The sequence below is a fragment of the Vipera berus genome (assembly GCF_964194415.1).
Source record: "Vipera berus genome assembly, chromosome: 1".
In the NCBI taxonomy this organism is placed as follows: domain Eukaryota; kingdom Metazoa; phylum Chordata; class Lepidosauria; order Squamata; family Viperidae; genus Vipera; species Vipera berus.
The window spans coordinates 350,018,558-350,044,091 of record NC_138202.1 but is presented as its reverse complement, the minus strand read 5'-3'; the positions used below and the strand labels follow the sequence as shown (position 1 = coordinate 350,044,091).

Here is a 25,534-nt window from a genome sequence, read left to right as displayed (position 1 = left end):
AGTTCTTCAGGCACTCTGTCTATCAGATCTAATTCCTTAAATCTATTTGTCACCTCTACTGTATATTCAACAGGGATATGATTTAATTCATACCTGACTGGCCTAGCGCTTTTCCCTACTTTCTTTAATTTAAGCCTAAACTTTGCAACAAGAAGCTCATGGTCTGAGCCACAGTCAGCTCCTGGTCTTGTTTTTACTGACTGTATAGAGCTTCTCCATCTTTGGCTGCAGAGCATATAGTCAATCTGATTTCTGTGTTGACCGTCTGGTGATGTCCATGTGTAAAGCCGTCTCTTGGGTTTTTGGAAAAGAGTGTTTGCTATGACCATCGTATTCTCTTGACAAAATTCTATCAGCCTGTGCCCTGCTTCATTTTGTACTCCAAGGCCAAACTTGCCTGTTATTCCAGTTATCTTTTGGCTTCCTACTTTAGCATTCCAATCCCCCATGATGATAAGGACATCATTTCTGGGTGTTAGTTCTATAAGGTGCTGTAGGGCTTCATAGAACCGGTCAATTTCATCCTCTTCAGCACCGGTGGTTGGGGCATAGACTTGGACTACTGTGATATTGAATGGTTTGCCTTGGATTCGAACTGAGATCATTCTGTCATTTTGAGGATTGTATCCCAGTATTGCTTTTCCTATTTTTTTATTGACTATGAAGGCTACTCCATTTCTTCTGAGGGATTCTTGCCCGCAGTAGTATACCTGATGGTCATCTGAATTAAATTCACCCATTCCTGTCCATTTTAGTTCGCTGATACCTAAGATGTCAATGTTTAGTCTTGTCATCTCTTGTTTGACCACGTCCAGCTTTCCTTGATTCATGGATCTTACATTCCAGGTTCCTATGGAGAAAAAATCTTTACAGCATCGGACTTTCCTTTCACCACCAGACATATCCACAGCTGAGCGTCCTTTCGGCTTTGGCCCAGTCGCTTCATTCTTTCTGGCGCTACTAGTACTAGCCCTCTGCTCTTCCCCAGTAGCATATTGGACGCCTTCCGACCTGAGGGGCTCATCTTCCAGCATCATATCGTTTTGCCTTTTGGTACTGTCCATAGGGTTTTCATGGCAAAGATACTGGAGTGGGTTGCCATTTCCTTCTCCAGTGGATCACGTTTTGTCAGAACTCTCTGCTATGACCTGTCCGTCTTGGGTGGCCCTGCACGGCATAGCTCATAGCTTCATTGAATTACGCAAGCCCCTTCGCCACGACAAGGCAGTAATCCATGAAGGGGATTTAATAAATAAATAAAAGCAAACAAACAAATAATTGTGCCAGCTTGCCCACCAGTAGCTCTTTGGGGTTTTCTCCAGTGACATTTGTTTCTTTTTTTTTAAAGGTTTGATTTTTATGATTGGTTGTACTTCATCTAATATTTAATATTTAATGGGGAGGACTGCAATGGCTCAGTGGTTTAAAGATGCTGAGCTAGTCGGCTGGAAAGCTGGAGAGACCGGGGGTTCAAAACCCGAATGCTGCATGATGGGGTGAGCTCCCATTCCTTGCCTCAGCTCCTAGCAGTTCAAAAGCATGTAGATGTGAGTAGATAAATAGGTACCACTTCGGTGGGAAGATAACAGTGTTCTGTGCACCTCGGTGTATAGTCATGCTGGCCACATGACCACAGAAACGTCCTTGGGCAACGATGGCTCCCTCAGCTAGAAGTGTGCAAAATGGTCATAAGTCACTTTTTTTTCAATGCCTTTGAATGGTCACTAAACAAATGGTTGTTAAACTGAAGACTACTTGTAAATAATCCACTGTGTTAGGTGGGAAACCCCATTTCCTTTCCTTGGCTTTAAGACATGGTCATTTTTTATTTATACATGTCTTTTTCTTTTTAAATTTGAATTTTAAAATTGTCACAATGTTGGAGTTTTTCTAGGAGATTAGCGGTGCCTGAAAAATGGAGATAAGCCGAGGATCAAAAATCTTGTGTTTTAACTTTCTTCTTCAAAGAAGGAAAATGAAAGCTTTATGCTCATCCTCTGACTTGTGGAAAAAAAGAAGTAGTGGAAAAGTTGGAAGGGGCTATGTCAAAAATTTATTGGACATTAAAGGGTTCTGGAATGTAAATCCAGATGTTCAAGTCCTTCGGGAGAAGGGCGGTATATAAATAAAATTATTATTATTATTATTATTATTATTATTATTATTATTATTATTATTATTGGAATAGGAGTTTATGAAAAAAAATATGAATGATATAAAAGGGAATACTTTGTGGAGATACTGTAGGTAGAAACTAAAGATCTGCTTTTAGAAGGACTAGAGAAAGTTAATAAATCTAAAATGAATGAATCAAGAGATGAAATTGCACTCCGGTCTTTTAAACAGAAATGATAAGCACTACATCCAAGACAGGGGTCTTCAAACTTGGCCCTGATCTAAGGTGTGCTGGAAGGAATGGAAATTGACACTTACAGGATATAGAAGAGAATATTTGTAGCTCAGGGTTGAACTGTGGAGTCCTTGGTGCTCTCTTGAGCTCGGTTTTTTGCTTGTTAGACATTCCATTACCCAGCTAGGTAACATCATCAGTGCTAACGAGTGTGGAGCTTTCTCTCTGTTGCATACAGTAGCTTGCTCAGCCAGTGTTGTTGAGAGGGTGGCCTTTTCCCTTTGGTAGTTCCTCAATTAGGGTATTGATTTATGCTTGATTGTCTGATGTTAATCCCTGCTTAACTGGATGTTGGCTGTTGGAAAGGCTGTGTGCTGGTCCTTTTTGTTTGCTCCTTAGCTTTTTTTATTGTCCCATTTGCATGGTGTGCAAATATAGTTTATCTTTATGTGATACATTGAGCTTCAATCGTTTTGTCGCTTGCTGGATTCATGCATGCCTGCGTGCCTTTGAGCCACCGTTGATTTGAATCAATCTGCAGTTTTTTTGGCAAGGTTTTTCTGGAACTGCTTTGCCTCGGGCTGAGAGAGAGACAGTGACTGGTCCAAGGTCACCCAGCTGCCTTCAGCTTGCCTAAGGCAAGACTAGAACTTACTGCCTCCTGGTTTTTAGCCTGGTGCCTTAACCATCATGCCAAACTGGCCCTCTGGCTTAATATATTACCGTTCATCTTTATTTATCTATTAAGCATTCATGTTTATTTATTAACACTTGCAACCTGTTTGGAATTCAGTATTTGGTATTTTGGTTTTCCTCAAATGTTTAGCAATTAAGTATGGTTGTTTTTTAGTGTTTTAGATTGTCAGGGGCTTTTGTGACTTTTCAAGATTTGAAGAAACACACTATCAAAGCACTGCCTGAGAGCTGGGTCCTATAGTAGCTGTTATGTACTGGGTTTTGGTACCTCACCACCTCCAGCAACCCAGACAGGACGTCTCCGGTCCTGCAATTGGTCAGCTTTGGGCGGCAAGCATGGGTTCAAGAGGGTCTGGCTATATATTGTGGCAAGGTGCACCCAAGTCCTCAGTACAGTTTCAGCTTAATAAAAGAATGAGTTTCTCTGTAGCTATTGTTGGTTTCAACAACATTCCTTAACAAGGTTATTTACAGATTGACATGCCAAGCCTCTTGCCATCACTACTGTTAATTAATATCCTACTGATATATTTTATATATTTATACTATATTTTATTCCAGTTGTCTTTTAATGTAATGTGTGTAATCTGTTTAGAATTTAGTATTCTGCATTTTAGCATTTGATATACTTGACGGATTAGGGATTAAGATTAAGGGTTTTTTTTTACATTTTAGATTTTCTTCAGTCCTTTATTTAGCCTCTATATTTAATCTATTTAATCCTTGTTCCCTTTAATCGTTTTCATATTATCTTTCATCATTTTGTAAGCCATCTGGAGTCACTTCAACAGTGAGAAGGCCAACATATACATGTAATAAACAAACAATACTTATAAACTATCTTAGCTAATTCTGTTTTAAATCTGTGCAATATTTTTAGTAGCATGAATGCTGCAGCTTGACTAAATAAATAAGATTTAAAAAAACATTTTACCTGAAAGATGCCAGAGTGAAGGCAAGAATTATGGCCCTCACTTTGACTTGGCTTCAGATTCTATTGAATCTTATTTATTTATTTATTTATTTATTTATTTATTTATTTATTTATTTATTTATTTATTTTGAGCCAATTTTGTCTAACAGTTAAGGAACCTAATAGAAAGCAGAAAACCGTCAGTTCAAGTCAGTTCATAAAAAAAAGAGAATAAAATTTCATGCCAGCCCTATTAGCATTGGGAGGAATAACAATGATATTTGCTTCTGCTCCAATATTGTAAATGTTAAAACATAATTTTAAAAGTAAACATCAGAATCAGTAAATCCTACGAGTATTGTTACATAAGTGGATTGGGCACTGCCTTTTATGGCAGATCTCAACTACAGTAATACCCGGTTCTGCAATCTTGAGTATGGGTATGTCTAGTTTAATGAAGACGAGGGGTGACATGATGGGAGTCTTCCAATATCTCGGGGGCTGCCACAAACATGAGGGAGTCAAGCTATTCTCCAAAGCACCTGAAGGCAGGACAAGAAGCAACAGATGGAAACTAATCAAGGAGAGAAACAACCTGGAACTAAGGAGAAATTTCCTGACAGTTAAAACAATTAATCAGTGGAAAAACCTGCCTCCAGAAGTGGTGAATGCTCCAACACTGGAAGTGTTTAAGAAGACACTGGACAGGCATTTGTCTGAAATGGTATAGGGTTTCCTGCCTAAGCAGTGGGTTGAACTAGATGACCTCCAAGGTCCCTTCCAACATCATCATCATCATCATCATCATCATCATCATCATCATTATTATTTGTTCTTGATCTTGTTCTTGTTCTTGTTAATATGTGTACTGAATGATAAAACTGGGGAATATTTTGGCTCGACCTAATATGGTTACTGGAGGAAGTTACCTCAGATCAATGATTCATCTTGATCTCCGTTACTTCTGCATTTAAAAGACTTTACATTAAAAGAGATCCTCAATTTTATTTCCCATGGTTATTTAACTGCCGGGTACTGTCTGGATTTTCTAGTGCTAATGATGGCTAACAGACATTCTTAACTACTAATTTGCTAGTAAAAAAGATCAGAATTTCCCTACAACAAAATGTTACTTCCTCTACTCATTGAATTTCTTCTCATTTAAGTCTGTGTTCTTGGAATTTGTATGATTGATCGAAATGTTCGGCTCTGTCAGCAATGTTTGAAAGATCAGGAAATCTGAAGGCTGGGAGATCAACATTTTAAGTAGAGCAGAACTGAAAGAATAGAGAAATATAAATAATCTAATAAGCAACCTTTATCTTCCCTTCGTGATCCTTAATAGGGTAATTGAGTGGTGAAGAAAATATTATCCTGTTTAGAAATTATGACATAGTTTTTCTCCCTTTGTGTTGATTCTGATTAAGTAGATTATAGAAATAAAAAAATACTTATACTGTACATTCTATTAGAGCATTAAAAAAATTGCGTATATTTTGGATGCAACTTTTCCTAAGATCCAGAATATTTGCATACAGTTTCTCCCATCAGTGTACAGGTAGTCCTCAATTTACGACCACAATTGAGTCCAAAATTTCTGTTGCTAAGTGAGACATTTGTTAAGTGAGTTTTACTCCATTTTACAACCTTTCTTGTCATGGATGTTAAGTGAATCACTGCAGTTGTTAAATTAGTAACACGTTTGTTAAGTGAATCTTGCTTGTCACTGATCCCAGAATGCTGCAACCGTCATAAGTACGAGTCAGTTGCCAAGCGTCTGAATTGTGATCACATGACCATGGGGATGCTGCAACGGTCGTTAAGTGTGAAAAACAGTAATAAGTCATTTCTTTCAGTGCCATTGTAACTTTAAATGGTCACTAAATGAATGGTTGTTAGTCAAGGACTCCTTCTCCTTCATTGGTAAGTCAAGGACTACCTGTATTTGCAAAAAGCTCCAAAAATAGCATTGTTTCTTCAGTGACCTTGATTTACAACCATTCATTTAGCGACTTTTTGAAGTTACAACAGCACTGAAAAAAAATGACTTACAACCAGTGGTGGCATTCAGCTGGTTTGCACCACTTCAGCAGAACCGGTAGCTAATTTTTTGTTGCCCAGGCTCAGAATGGACTTTCAAAAGTGGCATCCACAGAGAACCGGTTGTTCACATATTTGAATCCCACCACTGCTTACAGCTGCTCCTCATGCTTATAACCACTGCAGCATCCTTACAGTCATGTGATCAAGTTTCGGGTGCTTTGCAACCGGCATGGATTCGCAATGGTTTCAGCCATGGGATTGCCATTTGTGAGCTTCACAGCTGGCATCCGACAAGCAAAGTCAATGGAGGGAGTTGGATTCAATTAACTTGGTTCACTTAACGACTTCGGCGATTTGCTCAACCGTCATGGCCAAAAAGGTTGGAAAATTGGGTACCATTCATTTAACAACCGCTTTACTTAGCAACGGCAATACTGCTCCCAGTTGTGCCTGTAGGTCAAGACTACCTTTATTTATGTAAAGGTCTTTGATGAAGTTTTATGTCTGTAACTTTTCCCAATGTAAGCTTATTTATGACAATCCATCCCCAATCTGGTCTTTCATATCCTGCAATGGTGCATCCATCACCACTGTACCTCAGCCTATCCACCTTGCTGCTGCTTCTCCTTCTTTTCTTTACTGCCACTTTTCCCAGCATAGGAGCCTTCTCCAGAGAGCTGCGTCTTTGCAGAACAGAATAACAGAGTTGGAAGGGTCCAACCCCCCTGCTCAAGCAGGAAAACCTTGTACCATTTCAGACAAGTGACTTGTCCAGTCTCTTCTTAAAAACCTCTAATGTTGGAGCATTCAGAACCTCTGCAGGCAAATCGTTCCACTGGTTAATTGTTCTAACTGTCAGGAAATTTCTGTTTATTTCTAGGTAGCTTCTCTCCTTGATTAGTTTCCCTCCTTTGCTTCTAGTGTTTGCTTCTAGTCCTGCCTCACAGAATAGCTTGACCCCCTCTTCTTTGTGGCAACCCCTGAGATATTGGAACACTGCTATCATGTCACCCCTAGTCCTTCTTTCCATTAAACTAGACCAGATATGTCAAACACAAGGCCCGGGGGCCGGATCCGGCCCGCGAAGTGGTTTCATGTGGCCCGCGAAGCCATCCTGGAAACAGGGAGGGAACGGCCCCCACTGCCTTGGCCCTGGCCCAGAGACCCTCCTTTTGCCAGAGACCCTCAGATCTGTCCCACTCCTGCCCAGGCCTCCATAGGCACCCTTGATGCGAATGATGTAGAGCTGGCCACGCCCACCCAGTAGGCCATATGCACTTTAGCCACGCCCACCCAGTAGGCCACGCCCACCCAGGCCACACCCACCCGCCCCCCTGAGGGCAACCGCAATGCTGATGCGGCCCTCAATGAAATTGAGTTTGACACCCCTGAACTAGACGTATCCAATTCCTGCAACCATTCATGTCTTATTCTCCAGTCCCCTAATCATCTTTGTTGCTCTTCTCTGCACTCTTTCTAGAGTCTCAACATCTTTTTTATATCATGGCAACCAAAATGGAATGCAATATAAAAGTGTGGTGTTACCAAGGCATTATAAGGTGGTATTAACCCTTCATGTGATCCCCTTAAAATTGTCCAAAGTAGGATAAATTGACACTGGTCATTTGTGCCTCTGGATCAACTCTGGATTGATTTATTCAATGATTCATCAGTTTGTTTTCTGTTCTCAGGTGTCTTCTCCAACACCAAAGTTCAAAAGCATTAATAATTTTAATTTCAGTGTCTGGAAGGATATCATAGAGAGGAACAACATGTCCTGTTCTTGGTCATTCCAGAGAACAGAAGACAAAATTACTGGGAGGAAGATTCTGCTTGAACATTAAAAACTGTCAATGGTAAAAAATAGTTTGATAGTGATGGTTCTTTACTGGATGAGTTCAAGCAGAGATAAATATCCATCTGCTGGGGATGCTTTGTCATGTATTTGAGCACTGAGCAGGGGGTTGGACTAGATGTCCTCAAAGATATTTATCTTGTTCATTCTATGATCTTCTGAATCATGGCTTTTATTTTAATTAACCTTTGAAGGAACAAGTTTTTTCCCCCCCTAACTGCCAACTATAATAACGTGATATTTTTTTTTACAAAATCAGACACGGCTGGAATTTATTAGTAACCCTGGGTCAAATTTGGCTCCTTGTCATGATTTAGCATTTCTAGACATCACATTTTCTTAGAAAAGTGACAATTGGAAATTCTGAAGATTGCATTCCAGTCAGAGTATTGAAAGGCCAGATTGTTAACGGCCTCTAATTGTCCATGAGGATAAAAACACACACAAAAAGATCCTTTATTGTCATTCTGAAATTATGTTTCTTATCTAATGGTAGAACTCACTTCTTTGAAACCTAAATGTCAAGGTGTTTTTAACAGACTTTTTTTTCTGCATAACAAATATAGTCATGTTTCTTAAAGGTCATATAAAGTGTCTCTGTGTCTGCAGCCTGCTAATTTATCTTAATTCCTGAGCACTTTGTGGTCTCTTCATGGATTTTCTAAATTATCAGGGGACTTCTTGTTTATAATTCCCCCCAAAAAGGGGGATAAAATTTTTGGAGATTGATGGTTGGTTACTTTGGTTTAGGTAAAGGTAAATGTTCCCCCGCACATGCGTGCTAGTTGTTTCCAACTCTAGGGGCCAGTGCTCATCTCCGTTTCAAAGCCGAAGAGCCAGCGCTTGTCTGAGGACGTCTCCGTGGTCATGTGGCCGGCATGACTAGACGCCAGAGGTGCACGAAACGCTGTTACCTTCCCACCGTAGTGGTCCCTATTTTTCTACTTGCATTTTTACGTGCTTTCGAACTGCTAGGTTGGCAGAAGCTGGGACGAGTAACAGGCGCTCACTCTGTTACGCGGCACTCGGGATTCGACCCGCCAAACTGCCGACCTTCTGATCGACAAGCTCAGCGTCCTAATCCACTGAGCCACCGTGTCCCTTGTTTATAATTCCCCCCAAAAAGGGGGATAAAATTTTTGGAGATTGATGGTTGTTTACTTTGGTTTGGAAGGTGTTAACTCCCTTTTTATGACCCTGTAATCCCTTAATTCAGGATGAAACTGAGCATTTACTGACCGGATGTCCTTCCTGATGCTACACAGAGTTCCCAGCAGATATTTTTTCCTTTGCACCCTGAGAGAGAAATATCTTCCACTACCTAGGATTGAACTTTCAACCATCCGAGTGGGAGACAAGTGCCTTCACCACAAAGCCACCACACTGCTTTGTTTGGTTTGGAGGGTGTTAAGGAGCCAAAAAAAATATAAGACACACCTTGTCAAAGGTTAAAACTTATATAACAAATAGCAACATCTTACTGATCTTGTCTGGGCAGGGAAAATAAATAGGGGAGGGCTTATTAATAATTGGAGCGGAGACCACAAGGAGATCCCAGGATTGTAGACTAGGTTAGGAAATGAAAAATATATCCTGGATGAAGGCATTGCACACTACTTTTTTTTTTTTTTGGCCAGGAGAATTTTATGGATGTGCTCATGAAGTCTCTAGAAGTTGAGCTCAACACAATGGAATCTTTACTTTTTGCACCCCATACAAATACCAAATTCCTTAATTTTAGAACAGAGAGGGGAGCAAAACTGAGAAAGTGGAAGCGAGAGAGTGAGCATTCACTGTAGAGGTTACGGTGCTGAACTAGGAGCAAGGCAACCATGATTGTAGACTACCCTCAACCACCTTTTGTGACCATGGGCCAGTTCCTCCACCTCACCCGAGTCATTACAGAATTACAGAGATGGAAGGGACCTTGGAGGTCTACTAATCCAACCCGCTGCTCAAGCAGTGGACCCTATTCCATTTCAAACAAAATGGTTGTCTAATCTCTTCTTAAAAGCCTCTAGTGATAGAGAACCCACAACATCTGAAGCCAAGCTGTCCCACAGGTTAACTGTTCTCATCATTAGGAAATTTCTCCTTAGTACTAGGTGGCTTCTCTCCTTGATTAGTTTCCATCCATTGCTTCTTCTCCTGCCTTCAGGCGCTTTGGAGAATAGATTGAACCCCTCTTCACTCGTTGTGAGTCACTCGTTGTGAGATGGGTGGCTATATAAATTTGATAAACCAATCAGCCAACCAATCGAATCCATCAATCAATAAACCAATAACTTGCAACTTCTCCTTTGCTCTGTCTGAGCATCTTTAAAAAAAATTGGGTGAGGAAGGCTCAGAGGTATTGAGGTGTGTCCCACACTTCTGCAAATCCATTTCAGCTCCAGTGATCTAGAAGGTCATATTTGGATAGAGAATGAACTGTCCTTGAACAGTTACTCAGCATAGGCAGAGATCTAAAGTTACCCTTTCGTGTGTGTTTATGTGTGTCTGTGTAATCCCGTTTTTTTAGAGGGATGGGTTTCTGTGCAAATATATTTTCTGTGGACTTTGCTGGGCACCTCGTTCTTCCCTGTTAATAATTAACATCAGTTGGGCCAAGATCACAGATTGGTGGGAAATGAACAAGTGAGCCACAAATACAACAAATACGACCGATTTTTAAAAACAAAAGTCCCAACCCAAATGTATTAGAAGATTTCACGGGTTCTGAAAAGTAGCAAGCCTGTGCATATTATTTATAAAGAGTGGCTGGAATACAGTAAATTAAAGACACAGTTGACGGAGGTGTAGTATAAGGGATTTAAGGTGTTCCAGTTATAATCCACGATGGAAGATGGTTTTGACTCCTACATGAAAAATAAGCTCAATTTACAATCAATCGTTTAGTGACCGTTTGAAGTTACAGCGGCACTGACATGTGATCATTGGGTCACGTGATCACCTTTTGCGACAAGCAAAGACAATGGAGAAACCAGATTCACTTAACAGCCAGGTTACTAAGTTAACCACTGCAGTGATTCACTTAACAACTGTGGCAAAAAAGGTTGTAAAATGGAGCAAAACTCACTTAACAACTGTCTTGCTTAGCAATGGAAATGGTGGGATCAATTGTGGTCATAAGTCAAGGACTACCTGTGATTACAATCCTAACTGCAGGATTTGGATTGTGTTTATGTTTGTTTGTTTGTTTGTTTATATCTCATATTTCTAAACTGTCTATCTACCTCAGAGAGGTTCTGGGCAGTAATTTCCCATTCTCCCGCCATAGTTTAAAAAAAAGGCTGACCTAGAAACAATTTAATCACATAACTTGGGTGACTTTACGAGTAGCTTCAAATAATGTGAAAGTTATAACCTTCTTTTCTTTTTTTTCCGGTTTGCTTCTGATATTAAATTTAAAACTAAATTCAAAGAAATCAGCAAAGAGGCCCAGAATTCAAAATCTCACCGATATTTTGAAAGTAGCTTTTCCTTTGTAAATCAGACTTTTACATATGAGGAGCTGCTAGGACAGGGCACGGCAATCTCTCACAGCACTTGGTTGGCATCTCACATGAATTGACATGATGCCTTGGCGGCATCCATTATATAGAGAGATGCTGCCTTGGGAACAATCATATAAGAGAGGCCGTGGCCCACAGCTGCATAATGGGTGGAGAAAGAAACTCAGAAGGGAACCCCCGTCCCCAAGTTCTCAGGCTGTAAAGGAAACAGTGGGAGATTTGTACTTTCAGACCTGCAAGATTCTGTTCAGGTAGACTTGCAATAAAGTAGAATTATTAGAGCCGTGGTGGTGAACCTATGGCACGCGTGCCACAGGTGGCACGCAGAGCCCTCTCTGTGGGCACACGTGCCGTCGCCCCAGTCCTAGGCCTTCAGCTGGGTTTTATAAAACCTTTTCACTTTAGGCCTCTGCCGCCGTGTGCAAAAAAAAAAAAGGTTCAATCAATCAATCAATTTCAACTTCTTGCGGGGAAAAAAAAGATCTCGCAAAGTTGGGATTGATTGATTGAATTTTTTAGTCCTACCCAGTCTGCCGTTCCCACCGCAGCCACGCCCACCCAATGGGCCATGCCCACCCAATGGGCCACACCCACCCAATGGGCCACGCCCACCCAGCACCCGACGATACATAAGTGGGTTTTGGGTTGCACTTTGGGCGTGTTGTGATTCAGGGTCAGCCTGTGGGTTCGGCAGTTGGGCCGGACGACTCAGAGGAGGAGGAGGGGGGTGTTGAAGAGCTTGCTGAGGGGATTGGACAGCTTGATGAGAGCCCCCAGCAAGGCCCCTCTCATCTGGTCACGACGCAGACCCAGCTGTGTGAGCCTGACAGCGTGGATGAAGATGACCCACAGCTGGCCCTGTTCAAGAACGCCCGACGCAGGAGGCAGTCAATCAGGAGTAAACAGAGGAAGGCAATGGGGCACCTCGGAAGGAGGCAGAGAGAGGCCACGCCCTGAACTGTATTTAAGGGGAATGTGTGGGAGGGCTGGTTTGCTGAAGGCAACCGCTTGGATAGTTCCTGTTTCTTAAAGCTCCTGTTTCTTGGTTCGTGTCTTGTTTGTTTTTGTAGCAATAAATTTGGCAGGCGTAATTCCAGCCTCTTGCCTTCTTGTAAAAGGGGTTGTCCCTGCCTTTTCTGCAGGGCCGGTAGCAGGCTGGTACAGAACAGGGCACTCGGTCTCTAAAAGGTTCACCAACACTGTATTAGAGTGTATGCTTGTGTTTCCTGTCTGGTCTACCTGGGAAGGTTGACATAGATAGAGATATGCCAAATCAATTTCTCTTAAGATTTCAACACCATCTCTTTACAGCTCATTTTGAGCTTGTAGAAAATCTTGTGAGGTTTCATGTGAGCTTTGCAAAGACTTACCAGTTTTTACTGATTTAAACAACTGGGGCTCCTCTTGGACTTAAGCTCCTGCTTGAATAAGAGAAGAACCTTTGTCCAGCTTCAGCTGGTGCACCCATGGGGGCCTTTTTGTATCAGGACGTCATGATAACAGTCACCTGAGATCTCATCACTATATTCTATCCAGCTCTCTCCTTCGGGATGCTCTTGAAAGAGGTGACTTGGGTGACTTCCGGTGGCGACGCGGCGCCAAAGACAGCCGCCTCCGGGCTGTCCGCTCTGCAGCTGTGTTTATCCATCGTAAACAGCGCCGATCAGCTGTTTAGATGGATTTGAAGCCCCCTCCTCGGGAGAAGAGGAGGGGGTGAGGCCCCAGGTAGGGGTTGAGCTCTCCGGGGCCGCCTGAGCTGAGAGTTTGGGCGGCTGAAGGATTGAGCCCCCCCGAAGCCTGGGTTGCTCCTAGCTGCGCAGCGTCTCTGCTCCGTGATCTTTGGAGCAGAGCCAGGCGTTAGCAACCACCCCTGCCAGAAGGAAATACCCTGGAGTATCAAGATGCAGGCAGAGCGGTACAGGAGGCTATGGTGATGTGGACTTTTATTTTTACTCTCTAGCTCAATGGATTTTATAGCCTTAAAGTGAAAGTGCGCAACAAGTGAAAGTGGGGAAAGATGGCGGCCAAGACTTCTAAAGCTCCTCGGAGTGCGGGGTTTTCCCCGGTGCAGCAGACCTCGTTGCAAGCTTTGCTTCCTCCTGCATCTCCTCCGGCACTGACGCTTAAGGATTTACAAGATGCTCTTAAAAAGCATTCACAACTAATGTCTGATATGATGGATAAAAAGTTGAAAAAGCTGGAGGAGAAATTGGAGAAGAAGATGGAAGAGAAGTTTAGAGCAATGAGGGTAGACATGTACTCTATAATTGAAACTGTAGCTGAATGTGTCCAAAAGCTGGAGAAAAAAGTGGAGGATCTTAGTCAAAAGAACTCTATATTAGAAGTAAAGGTACTAGAGAATGAAACTATAAAGGACAAAATGGATGGAGAATTGAGCCTTGTTCAGCACCATCAGATGCAGTATGCTATTAGAATTAGGGGCTTAAAAGAGAATCCTAAAGAAGATTTAAAGCAGCTGATCACTGAGGCTTTGGAAGTGGTATTGGGCCAGCCAGCATCTGAAATTGAGGGAAGTATGGATAAAATTTTTCGTGTAAATTCATGGATTGCAAGACAGAGGAAGCTACCCAGAGATGTGGTGGTCTATTTTACAAAGAGAGTAATTAGAGATGAAGTCATTCAAGCTGCTTATGATACTAAGTTAGTAGTTGCTGAGCAAGAAGTTCTGGTTTTAAAAGAGATTCCTCCAAAGATTTTAAGGAGAAGGAAAGATTTTGCATTTCTTACACAGGAACTTAAGAAATGTGATATTAAGTTTAGATGGGAGATTCCAGTTGGACTGGTGGTGATGCACGAAGGTAAAAGACATCGTCTGGTTACTGTGGCCCAGGCACGTGATTTTTACAGTAATGTTTTAAAAGCGACCCCCCCATTACTTTTGGAAGCTGCAAAGGGATTTGGTGAAGGAAAGACTCAAGATGTTGCAGATGGACAGACAGAGGAGAATGGTGTTGGAGGGGATCAAGTTACAGTCTCATCGGTTGCTGCTGGAGAGCAGAGGTTGACACGTGCCGCCTTAAGACGAGCAAGACAAGTACAAGAGCAAGACCAGCAGAAGGTCATGGAACCTTTAAAGTGTACTTATAGTGAAGTTGTGGAAGGGGCGCGGTCTAAAGAAGTCATAGGGGCCATGTCAGAGGTGCTCCAAAAGCTTTGGGGCGTCAAGATTGGTGACTAAATTTCTAATTTAGAATGTCAGTGGGTTAAATTTATTATAGAGGAGAAAGAAAGTTTTTTAATATTTAAAACAAAAATTCATCATAGAGGAGAAAGAAAGTTTTTTAGGTTGCAAGAAACGTATATTAGGGTAATGGATTAAAAGTATTTATTGAATTTAAGATTGGATATGCAAGCTTTTAATTAACAACAAGTTGACTTTTTTTAATTTATTATACATAAAGGGTACTTAATTGGATTATTAAATTTTTTTTTTCTTTTCTTTTAATTTCTTTATTTTTTATATATATTTTCTTTTTTTTATATATTTTTTCTGAGTCATGCTAGATTGTATTTCTTGTTTATTTGAACTTAAGGGTGATTTGGAATTAGGAATAAGGATTGGGACTAAGAAATTTTATTTAGCATTTGAGTAAAGCTCCTTTTCTGTTTTCTTCTTTTTTTTTTATCTGTAATATTAATATTGTTTGTAATCATTTTACATGAGCTAGAGGGTGATAGATTTAATAGTTTATTGTAGATAGCATATGGATGTTTATGTTTGTTTTTTGCTTCTATACCCTGTATTTAGCTCTGGGAAGTCCGGGGGGGAGGAGGGGGGAATGGGGGGGAGGGATAGGGAGGGTTAGATAGGGGTGGGGGAGGGGGGGACTGATAAAGTTAAAATGTACTGTAAAACTTTTTAAATAAAAAAAAAGAAAGAGGTGACTTGGATGCTTTAGTTCAGGGGTTCCCCACCAGGGGTGCGAGACGATATTCCAGGGGGTACAAAAACTTGGGTTTTCAAAATTATACTGTATATGCATAATTTGTTGCCGTTATTTCGAACTTTTGTAAGGGGTGCGAGAATATATCAGAAGCGTTCTAGGGGTGCGGGGTATAGAAAAGGTTGGGAACCACTGCTTTAGTTGGTCCAGTTACTGGAAACTGGGAGCCATTTCATTACCACAACATGTACTTGGGCTGGTTGCTGATAGTGTCTGAGTTTAATTCAAAGTGCTGCTCTTATGACCAGTCCTTGGATTTCTGACAGTTGCAGCATCCCTAAGGTCACACGATCAAAATTTAGGTGTTTGGCACACTCAGCACACATTTATGAAAGTTGCAGTGTCCTGGGGTCATGTGATCTCCATTTGCTCTCCAGGAGCTGTGGTGGTGCAGTGGTTAGAATGCAGCATTGCAGGCTAACTCTGCCCACAGCCAGGAGTTCAATCCTGATCGGCTCAAAGTTAACTTAGCTTTCAGTCCACCCAAGGTCAGAAAAATGAGGACCCAGATTGTTGGGGGCAATATGATGACATTTGTAAACTACTCGGAGAGTGCTGTAAAATCTTATGAACCGGTATATAAGTCTAAATGCTATTGCTATTTGCTATAGTACCTTCCTAGCCAGCCTCTAACAAGCAAAGCCAATGGAGGGAGCTGGATTTGCTTAACAACCGTGGGGTTCACTTAACAATTGCAGTGATTTGCTTAACAACCATGGCAAAAAAGTTATAAAATCAGGCAGGTCCCTCTTAACAACCGCTGGAAATTCTGGTCCCAATTGTTGCCATAAGTTGAGGACTACCTGTAGCTTATAAGACTTCATGGGTCAGCTCCCACTGCCCTGGGAGACTGTCTTCTCACCCAAACCCTGCTGTGGTGAGCATTCACATCAGGAGAGAAGCGTGAGTCCCTGCCCCACCCCAATATATTACACAAATTACCGTATTTTTCCATCTATAAGATGTGCCCGTGTATAAGACGCTCTCTGTGCCGATCAAATCCACAAGTTTGGCCGGCAGAAGATCATGCCCCCTCCCCCTCCCATTAGTGGCAAGCCCCTGGGCTGCGGAGGTTACCATTATTTTCCCATGTATAAGACGCACCTGATTTTTGAAGAGGGTGTTTGCAGGAAAAAATAGTGTCTTATACACGGAAAAATACAGTAAGGCCTGCAAGCAGAATTTTCCCATAGCTGCACACGCATTATAGAACATCCTCTCTGAGCTGTGAGCAGCCCCTACTTTGTTGTCATTTCAAAGAGCAGCAACAACACTTTTGTTCCAATGGATCTTTACAATTGAACTGTACTGGCTGGATTCTGTGTTTTGTTTCATTGATTTTACATTATATTTTCATTGGGTTAGATGGGAATGGTTTATGTTTGTAATGTGGATTGGATTTGACTGGTTTAGTCGGCTTATATTTTTACAGGTCATTTTATGGTTTTAAATGAGTTCTGATATATGGACGGTATAAACATGTATGTAATAAATATCAAAAAATTGGTCCCATGGGCCTTGTATTGCTATCTCTGTAGAATAACAGAAAAAGCACCTTCTACATTACTGTATATCTAATGGATTTTAATACAAAAGGGACTTAATCACTTCCAAGCAGCAATGATCACAATGACTATCTATCTATCTATCTATCTATCTATCTATCTATCTATCTATCTATCTATCTATCTATCTATCTATCATCTAATTATCTATCTATCCACTCCCACTCAGCCCCCCTCCCAGGTAATGGGAGACAGGACAAAATAGTAAGCTTGTAATTATTACTTATATTGTGAAGAAACATTAGAATACATTAAAATAGATGCTCAGTTTATGGAGGTGTAGAATAAAGGATTTAAGGTGTTCCAGTCATAACCCACAATGGAAGATGCTTTTGGCTTCTACATGAAAAATAAGTTTCATTTAGATTTAAAATTAAGATTAATCCCCCCATCAAATGATTAGCTTCAATGTATTAAAAATCTGGGAATCATTGGAGAAGAAATTGAGGGGTTCAGCTAATGGTTGGAGATACCGCAAATTATACTCATTGGTTTTTCTAGATACCTTGTGTTCTTTCGAGACATACCAGACAAACTGGAAACTCAGAAAAAGACATTGAAAATGGGATATTGCCTGCTTCTGTGTCAGGGAAAAAAAGTGTCAGTTTTGGAAAGACATTTATCCTCTGTTAGTTAATTTTTTGTTTGCAGAATATGCCTCTCTGTATTGGAACAAGCAGTTTATAATAGCAGTCCTAAACTGCAGGATTTGGACTGCATTTATGTTATATATTTAACTTCCCATTCTCCCTCTATAGTTTTAAAAAAGCTGACCTAAAACATTGAATTTAACTGCATAATCTGGGTGACTTTAAGAATAGCTTCAAATAGCAATAGCACTTAGACTTATATACAGCTTCACAGTGCTTTACAGCCCTCTCTAAGTGGTTTACAGGGTCAGCATCTTGCTCCCAACAATCTGGCTCCTCATTTTACCAACCTGGGAAAGATGGAAGGCTGAGTCAACCTTGAGCAGGTGAGGATCGAACTCTTGGCAGTCAGCAGAATTAGACTGCAATATGGCATTCTAACCACTGCACCACCAGGGCTCTATGATATAATAATATGAGAGTTGTAGCCTTTTATTCCAGTTTGCTTCTAAAACAAAATTTAAAACTAAAATCATACAAATCAGCAAAAAATGTCCAGCTGGGGAATTCTGGGAGATGAAGTCTACATGTCTTAAAGTTGCTAAGGTGAAAAAATACTGTTAAGAATGGAACCATCATAGAATGAAGCTCACACCCTTTCAGGAAATTGTTCATCTCTGCTGTGATGATATGGCTACGTGGGCCTAATCAGATGTATCTGTATTATGATGTCACAAAGCTTAATGAGAAGGAGGGACAAAGCATCCTAGAATGGACTTGCACTGGCTCCAGTTTAGATCCAAGAATCTGGCTTTTGTAGTTGGCAATGAATGAAACACTGTGTAGATACTGCCAGTCAATTTAAAATGTACTTTTGACCGATTCATTATAATGTAATTGGTGTGTATTTAATGGGTGAAAATCTCTGCTTTGTTTTGGCACAACTTTTTGAAATATGGCAAGTGGTGGCCTAAAGTTCTTTTGAAAAATGTTTTGCCCATTTCAGCTCACCTCCAGATGGTGCAAGCATCAGTTATCACTTTCCATATTCAAAGATAAATTGATCTGAGTTCTGCGCTATACAACTGCCAGCCAGCTCATTCCAAACCAAGCCCTTCTTTCAGTATAATACTCTTAAATGCTTCTAATCTCTGAAGACAATCAATAAATGTCATTTGCTAAAAGATTGGGGGGGGAGGGAACATGTTTATTTTATGCAAAACATTAATTGCAGCTGCTGCGGTTAGTTTGATGATTGCAACAGAGGCACCGGTTACCCATTTTGCCTGCCATTAGTGGAGAGATCTTGTAGAAATAGTGGTGATGGGGGGAGGAAGAGGGAGGGAGAGAAAGAAAGAAAGAAAGAAAGACGGAATGAAAAAAGTGAGAAGAGGTAAGGAGAGAGATGGAAAGAAAGAAAGGAAGAAAAAGGGAGAAGGGAGAAAGGAGCGAATGAGAGAGAAAGGGGAAAGAGAAAGGAAAGACATGGAAATCAAAGATAGGGAGGGAAGAAGAGAGAGAGAGAAAAGCAAGAAAAAAAAATAGGAAGGAGTGAGAGAAAAGGAAGGAGAAAGAAAGCAAAGGGAGAAAGAAAAAAAAAGGAAGGAACGAAGGAGCAAGGGAGGAAAGAGAGGAGGAAAGAAGGCGAGCCACTCTTCAATTAGACCCACCTTTGATTTTCCCCAGCCTGTCGAGTTGCAGCGCCTTCACCCTATTTCTTCTCGGGAAAACGGGGAAAAAAACCCAAACAAACCAAAACACAACCCACGGGTGAATTTCGGGCCGTCCTGCCAATCGGCACAGAAGACACCTCCGGGTTGGGGTGGGGGCAGGCGGGGAGAGGGCGGGAGGCGCTCTGGGTCTGCCAGTGCCAAACCGGCTCGTCACTCGGAGCTTGCCGGATCCCTCGCCGGCTTTATCGAGGATCGCCGCCGCCGCCGCCGAGCGCCGTCGGAACAAGCGAGAAAGGCAAGGAAGGGGGAAAAAAAAGCTCCGGCCGAGCGCCGCAACTGCCCGGCAGGCAGGCGTGTCCGGGCCGGCCAAGGCAGCGCAGCCAGCCACATGGGCGACCGGTGGCGGGGCGGAAAGCCCTTCCCTTGAGGCGGGAAGGCCATCCGGCAGCCTGCAAAGCTGGGGCGGACGAAGCGACGGATTCGCCAGGTGTTGAGCCGAAAGTCGCCGGAGTCTCCGAAGTCGCACCTGACCGCCCGAGCGACCTTCTCCCAGCCGCGCTGCCTGGATTAGCGAGGCAGGAGAAGGGAGAAGGGAGGAGCGGGGAAGGGAAGGGAAGGGAAGAAGCGCCGGAGGGAAGGCAGAGGCTGCCCTGCCTTGCTTGTCTCGAGAGCTCTCCTGCCGACGGCCCGGCGATTTGGGGGCGCTGGGAAGAACCACCCCCCACCCCTTCCTCGGCCATGTCACAAACTTCCAGCAGGATGCGGTCCAACAGGGCGGGGATCCGAGCCGCTGTGGTGCTCATAGGCTTGTTGCACAAGTCCAGAAAGCAAAATAAAGAGAAAAGGTAATGCACCTGCTTTTGTGTGTGTGTGTGTGTGTGTGTGTGTGTGTGATGTGTGATGTATTCTGGGCTGTTCCCTTTGGGTGGGTCATTTCTCCCCACCTCCCGCTGGGGATTTGGGGCAGGGAAGACGGGCGGGTGGAGGGGAACCCATGGTGGGATTGATAACGTTGCTGGGAGGGGAGGGGGGGAAGGGTAGGCGTGTGTGTGTGTGTGTGTGTGTGTGTGTGTGTGTAGATGCCAAAAGAGGGTTGGGCAGCTTTAGCTGTGGTGGTCTTAAGCTCCTGGTCCCTGTTGTCACTCTCAGAGGGGTGGGAGTGTCTGAAAAACAGATTCCAATCTTGCAAAGGTGCCAAAGCCAGATTTCACCTTCCACGGCCTCTCAAAAGTGGCACTGAGTTCCACTGGTGCTCAGCAGACGGGCTTTTGAAATTGAGATGCAGGAATGCCCTGCATCTGTGTGTTTTGCTCGCTTGTTTGGATAAGCTGCTCTAGCAAAACTGATGTTTCAGAACATTTTACTGGTGGGGTGGAACTGAGAAAAGTTAGAGGTGGGAGGGCAAAGAGCGTGCTTTTTATTCGGGGAAACTATTCGCAGCGTGCTCTGTTCCGAACCTGAACCATGGTCTGCTTTCCCTTTTCAGCCTTTGGTAATCATTCAGGACGCAGTTATTCCCTTTTCTACATGGCGGCAGGTGTAATTTACTTGAATTTCTCCCTCTACCCCTCCCTCTGTAGGACTTAAAATACTCAATTTGAGGCCTTCAGATTTTCTTATCTGGCTAATTCTGTTTTTTAGCTTTCCTTTCCAGCTAGATAACAAATGATTCAAAGTGTAAATAACAGACACAGTTCTGGCATGATTGTGGGGTCCCTGAGAGAAAATAATAAGGTGCAAAACTTTTTTTTAAAACTTTTGTTGTTGTCACTATGATTACGATTATAGCGATGGAGGTTGTTTCTGGCAGCCACCAAGTTTTGGGAAGCTTCAGAACTCTTTTTATTTTAAAGTCCATTGAAATGATTAGAGCTGGCAGGGTTCCCTGCCAAACTAAGAAAGAACTGTTTAGTGGGAAGGGGTGTGTTTCACAAGGTAGTGTGGACTTTCTGTGTTTATTTAGCGCATGCCACTTTAGGATACTGGATAGGTAATTGCTTCAAGGAGATTCATTCAAAACATTCTGGTGAGGGTCAGACAAATTATTTCCGCTAATATGTACTTTGGCTTGACAACAGAAAGGGACAAGGACTATGGTCTAAGTTCTTGAAAGTAACACATCTCAGGTAAACTAGAATTGCAACCTTTGTGTCTACTATAAAAACTGAACTTCTTTGTGTTATCAGGCATGCTTGTTAATGGAACTTTTTATAAAAAAAAATGTGGCTATAATCCTAAGGATTTTCCAGCTGATTCGTGTAGTTTATACTCTTTCTTATTTTCCTCCTTGCATTTATGTATCCCACTTTTCCTCTTTGTAAATTGTCCGCAGTTTCTGAGAACAATAATAAAGTGGTTAATCACACTCTGGTTAGTCAATTGTAGGTTATTTTCCCCGAATGTAAGAAAAGGCTTGATATTTGTCACTCTGTCCGCTCACATCATACAAGGACACTTTACTGGGTCCTGAATTAACCTGTTTGCTGGGTTTGCATTGCGTGTTGACCGATAAACTAATCAAACAGGTTAGGTTCTTTTTAAGCCAATAAATAAATAAATGAATATATGAATAAGATAAGATTTTTAAAAGGTTAGTGTGCTCTATGATTGCAGAATGTATCAGGTCTTCAAGTGAATTGGTATGTATATTCTGTGAATGGTAGTGTTCCTTTCTGGTTTCAAGTTTTGTATTTTGGATCAAGAGAAGGAGGACCTGGGTTCAAATTTCCATCCAGTCATGAAAATCCCTGGATATTCATAGGTTTGGGACTGGGTTCCTTAGCCTAATCTACTCAGTGGCATTGCAAGGGTTAAAAGATGAATCATGGCGATTATCTCCACTTGCTTTCAAGATGTAAAAAGACAATAAATAAATACTGTATTTTCCCAATTCAGGAAACCTTGTCATATCTCAGTGGCCTTGTCAGAAAGTAAAAATGCTTTTATGTTTGTGTATATGGTAAGCATGATTAAAAATAACACCATTACTTAGGTCAGAGAGTGCTAGTTTTAAAAGTAGAATCTGTAAAGTACAGTATAAAGTAACTGCCTTCTATGGAAATCCTTTTTTAGATTCCTGGGGTGGTGATAGGAGCAGAAAAAAACTCACAATATACCAAGTCAGATAACACAAACATCCCCAATAAAGACATGTGAGTAACAGCTGGTGGCTGTTTCATTAAGCCCCTTCCAGCTATTTCTCTTTCCAAGTATATAGCATTTCTAGCTGTTCATTAAGCAGTAGCTTGTAAAAACAGTTGTTTCTGGAAGGGTATAATATTTTGAAGCTGGATGGTGGTCTACATTGTTCTCATCAGATAGGCAGAGGAGAGAAGGTGACTGAATTCTTTCTCTAGACTGAGATAGGTTGGGAAATCTGCCCAACTTATTTTTGTGCAAATCCAAATTCTTGCAATTGCAAAAGCAATGGGTTTTTCTCCTATGAAAGAAGGCTCCTGTTCGCCAGGAGTGTTTCAGAATTGCTCTTGAGTGTTTGTATTCTTGCAAAGGGAAATATGAATTGCCTACTGTAGTGGACATGACTCTCTATAATTCTGGCTGTCACTGAAGTCTTCCAAAAGACCTGTGATTTTGGAGTGACATCATTTCCAAGAATATGGATGCCATCTAGACTGTCACCCACTGCAGGTGACCTCATTGCAAGTGATCTCGAAGAGGTGATTGTCCTGTTTTTTTCCTCTTCTGGACAGGATTGACAGTGACTCAACAGACGCTTCCTCTTTTTCTCACCCACATCCAATTCCCAATCTGAACAACTACCAGACATATGGCATTGATAGGTAGTCCTTGACTTGCAACACTTGTCAACATCCAGCTCGCGAATGCAAATAAAACTCCAGGTTTATTCTACTTCTGAAAATCTTACTGTTTATTGAATATGCTGCCTGGTAATGTCAAAGCAAAACTAACACTGAGATTCCAGGACACCAGCTCATAGATGTTAACGATAATTTCCCCAACCTCTCATGTAGTCCATGTAAACAATTTCACTTTGTTATGGGAACCATCTGCTCCCTCTCCACACCTACTGTGGTGTCCTTGGAAAGGTTTCAGGCTCTCACAGTCTTCAGCGGAATCGCAGAGGTTTCCTTTCTCCATCTAACCCAGAGGTCCCCAACCTTTTGGACACCAGGGACCAGTTCTGTGGAGAGAGGTTTTTCCGTGGACCGGAGGGGGCGTGGTTTTGTGTGCTGCCTGCATCTCCACGGATGGGGTTTTGCTTGTTTGTGCAGACTGGTTGCTGGCATGCCACTGACCGGGATGGGGGACCCCTGATCTAACCCATTCTAAAGCAACACCTCCCCTCCTTACTCTAATGCCCAAGTTTCATTCATTCATTGACAGGTTCATTTAGCCAACGTTCAAAGTTGCAACAGCACTGCAGAAAGTAAGTCTTTCACACTTACAGCTGTTGAAGCATCCCTGTAATTACATGATCAAGGGAACTGAATTTTATTTATGATGGTCTCAGTGTCACAGGGTCATGTGATCACCTTTTGTGATCTTCTGACAAGCCAAGTCAGTGGGGAAGCCAGATTCACTTAACAGCCGGGTTAGTAATTTAACAATCGCAGCGATTCACTTAACAACTGTGGCAGGAAAGATTGTGAAATGGGGCAACATTCACTTAACCACTGTCTTGCTTAGCAACAGAAATTTGGGTTCAATCGTTGTAAGTCGAGGACTATGTATAGTTCCTGGAACAATATTTCTTAACCTTGGTGCCAGTGGTGGGATTCAAATATGGGAACAACTGGTTCTCTGTGTGGATGCCACTTCTGGAAGTCTATTCTGGGCCTGGGCAGCAAAAAATTCGCTGCCGGTTCTGCCAAAATGGTGCGAACCCGCTGAATCCCACCATTGCTTGCTGCCTTTAAGATAGGTGGACTTCAACTCCCAGAATGCTTCAGCTGGGATGCCTTTGCTTAGAATTTTGGGAACTGAAGTTCACATTGGAAGTTGCCCAGGTTGCAAAAATATTCCTTGTCTTCAATTTACAAGCATTTGTTTACCGAACTGTTCGAAGTTACAACAGCACTGAACAAAGTGACTTACAGTGGGTTCTCTTGCACTTAGGACTGTTGCACCATTTTCCATGGTCACATAATTAATATTTGGGTGCTTGGCAACCGGCATGTATTTACAATGATTGCAGTGTTCTGGGATCGTATGCTCACCATTTGTAATCTTCCCAGACGGCTTCCGACAAGCAATGGAGGAAGCCAGACTTGCTTATCAGCTGTATGATTTATTTAACAACTGCCGTGATTTGCTTAACAATCATGGTAACACAGATCATAAAATCGAGTGGGACTCCCTTAACAAATGCTTGTTTGTGTTTGCTTGTTTAGCAATGGAAATTCTGTCATCGTAAGTTGAGGACTATAAAGGTAAAGGTAAAGGTTCCCCCGCACATGCGTGCTAGTCGTTTCCGACTCTAGGGGCCGGTGCTCATCTCCGTTTCAAAGCCGAAGAGCCAGCACTTCTCCGAGGACGTCTCCGTGGTCATGTGGCCGGCATGACTAGACGCCAAAGGCGCACGCAACGCTGTTACCTTCCCACCGTAGCGGTCCCTATTTTCCTACTTGCATTTTGACGTGCTTTCGAAGTGCTAGGTTGGCAGAAGCTGGGACGAGTAACAGGTGCTCACTCTGTTACGCGGCACTCGGGATTCAACCCGCCAAACTGCCGACCTTCTGATCGACAAGCTCAGTATCCTAACCCACTGAGCCACCGCGTCCCTAAGTTGAGGACTACCTGTATGTTAATGTTTAGCAGTATCACGGTATTACCTCTCTTGAATCAGTTTGGGGCTTTATTCCTTTGTTGGTCGTCTTGGTGCTTTTTCTCGAAACTCACATGCAAGGTAGAAAGGCAATCTGATTGTTTCCCTCCAGCTACATGCATCTTCTGTGGGACTGCTTCTGGCTATGGAGGTTCAGTTGAGGTCCCGGGCTAAGAAAGTGCACAATTTGTTTGCTCCTTTTTACAATCATTAAAGGTTTGGTTTTTATCAGATGGGTTCTCTATGGCAACTATGGCAATAAAAGTCATAAAACGGAGCGAGACTCACTTAACAACTGTCTGGCTTAGCAATGGAAATTTTGGGCTCAATCGTGGTCATAAGTTGAGGACTACCTGTATGTAACGAAGGAGGGAGTTTAAGGCCGTTCCTTCTAAGATACGCATTTTTGTACACATTTTCCCTAATTCTGTTCTTTCGTAGACCGATGTTGGTTGGTTGGGGCTGAGATAGAGAATCGGTTTTCCATAATACAAGACTTTTTTTGTGTGTCCGTGTTTCCCTGTGGATTTTCTTTTGGTGCACAGTTTTCCCCATTATTCATT

General features: G+C 42.2%; 1 protein-coding gene across 3 annotated transcripts in view; it reads left to right on the top strand.

Moving 5' to 3' along the window:
- The window catches only part of RAP1GAP2 (RAP1 GTPase activating protein 2), a 218,446-nt gene that overhangs the window by 5,829 nt on the left and 187,083 nt on the right, over positions 1 to 25,534 (top strand). The window contains exon 1 of one of the 3 annotated variants that reach the window (XM_081346581.1): positions 18,291 to 20,010. The exons of 1 other annotated variant lie outside the window; for it this stretch is intronic. In XM_081346581.1, the coding sequence (XP_081202707.1) occupies positions 19,904 to 20,010 (107 nt within the window). In that variant the 5' untranslated portion in view covers positions 18,291 to 19,903. Of the gene's footprint in view, positions 1 to 18,290; positions 20,011 to 25,534 lie in introns of those variants that run through there. One more of the 3 variants, XM_081346580.1, reaches the window with a different exon arrangement.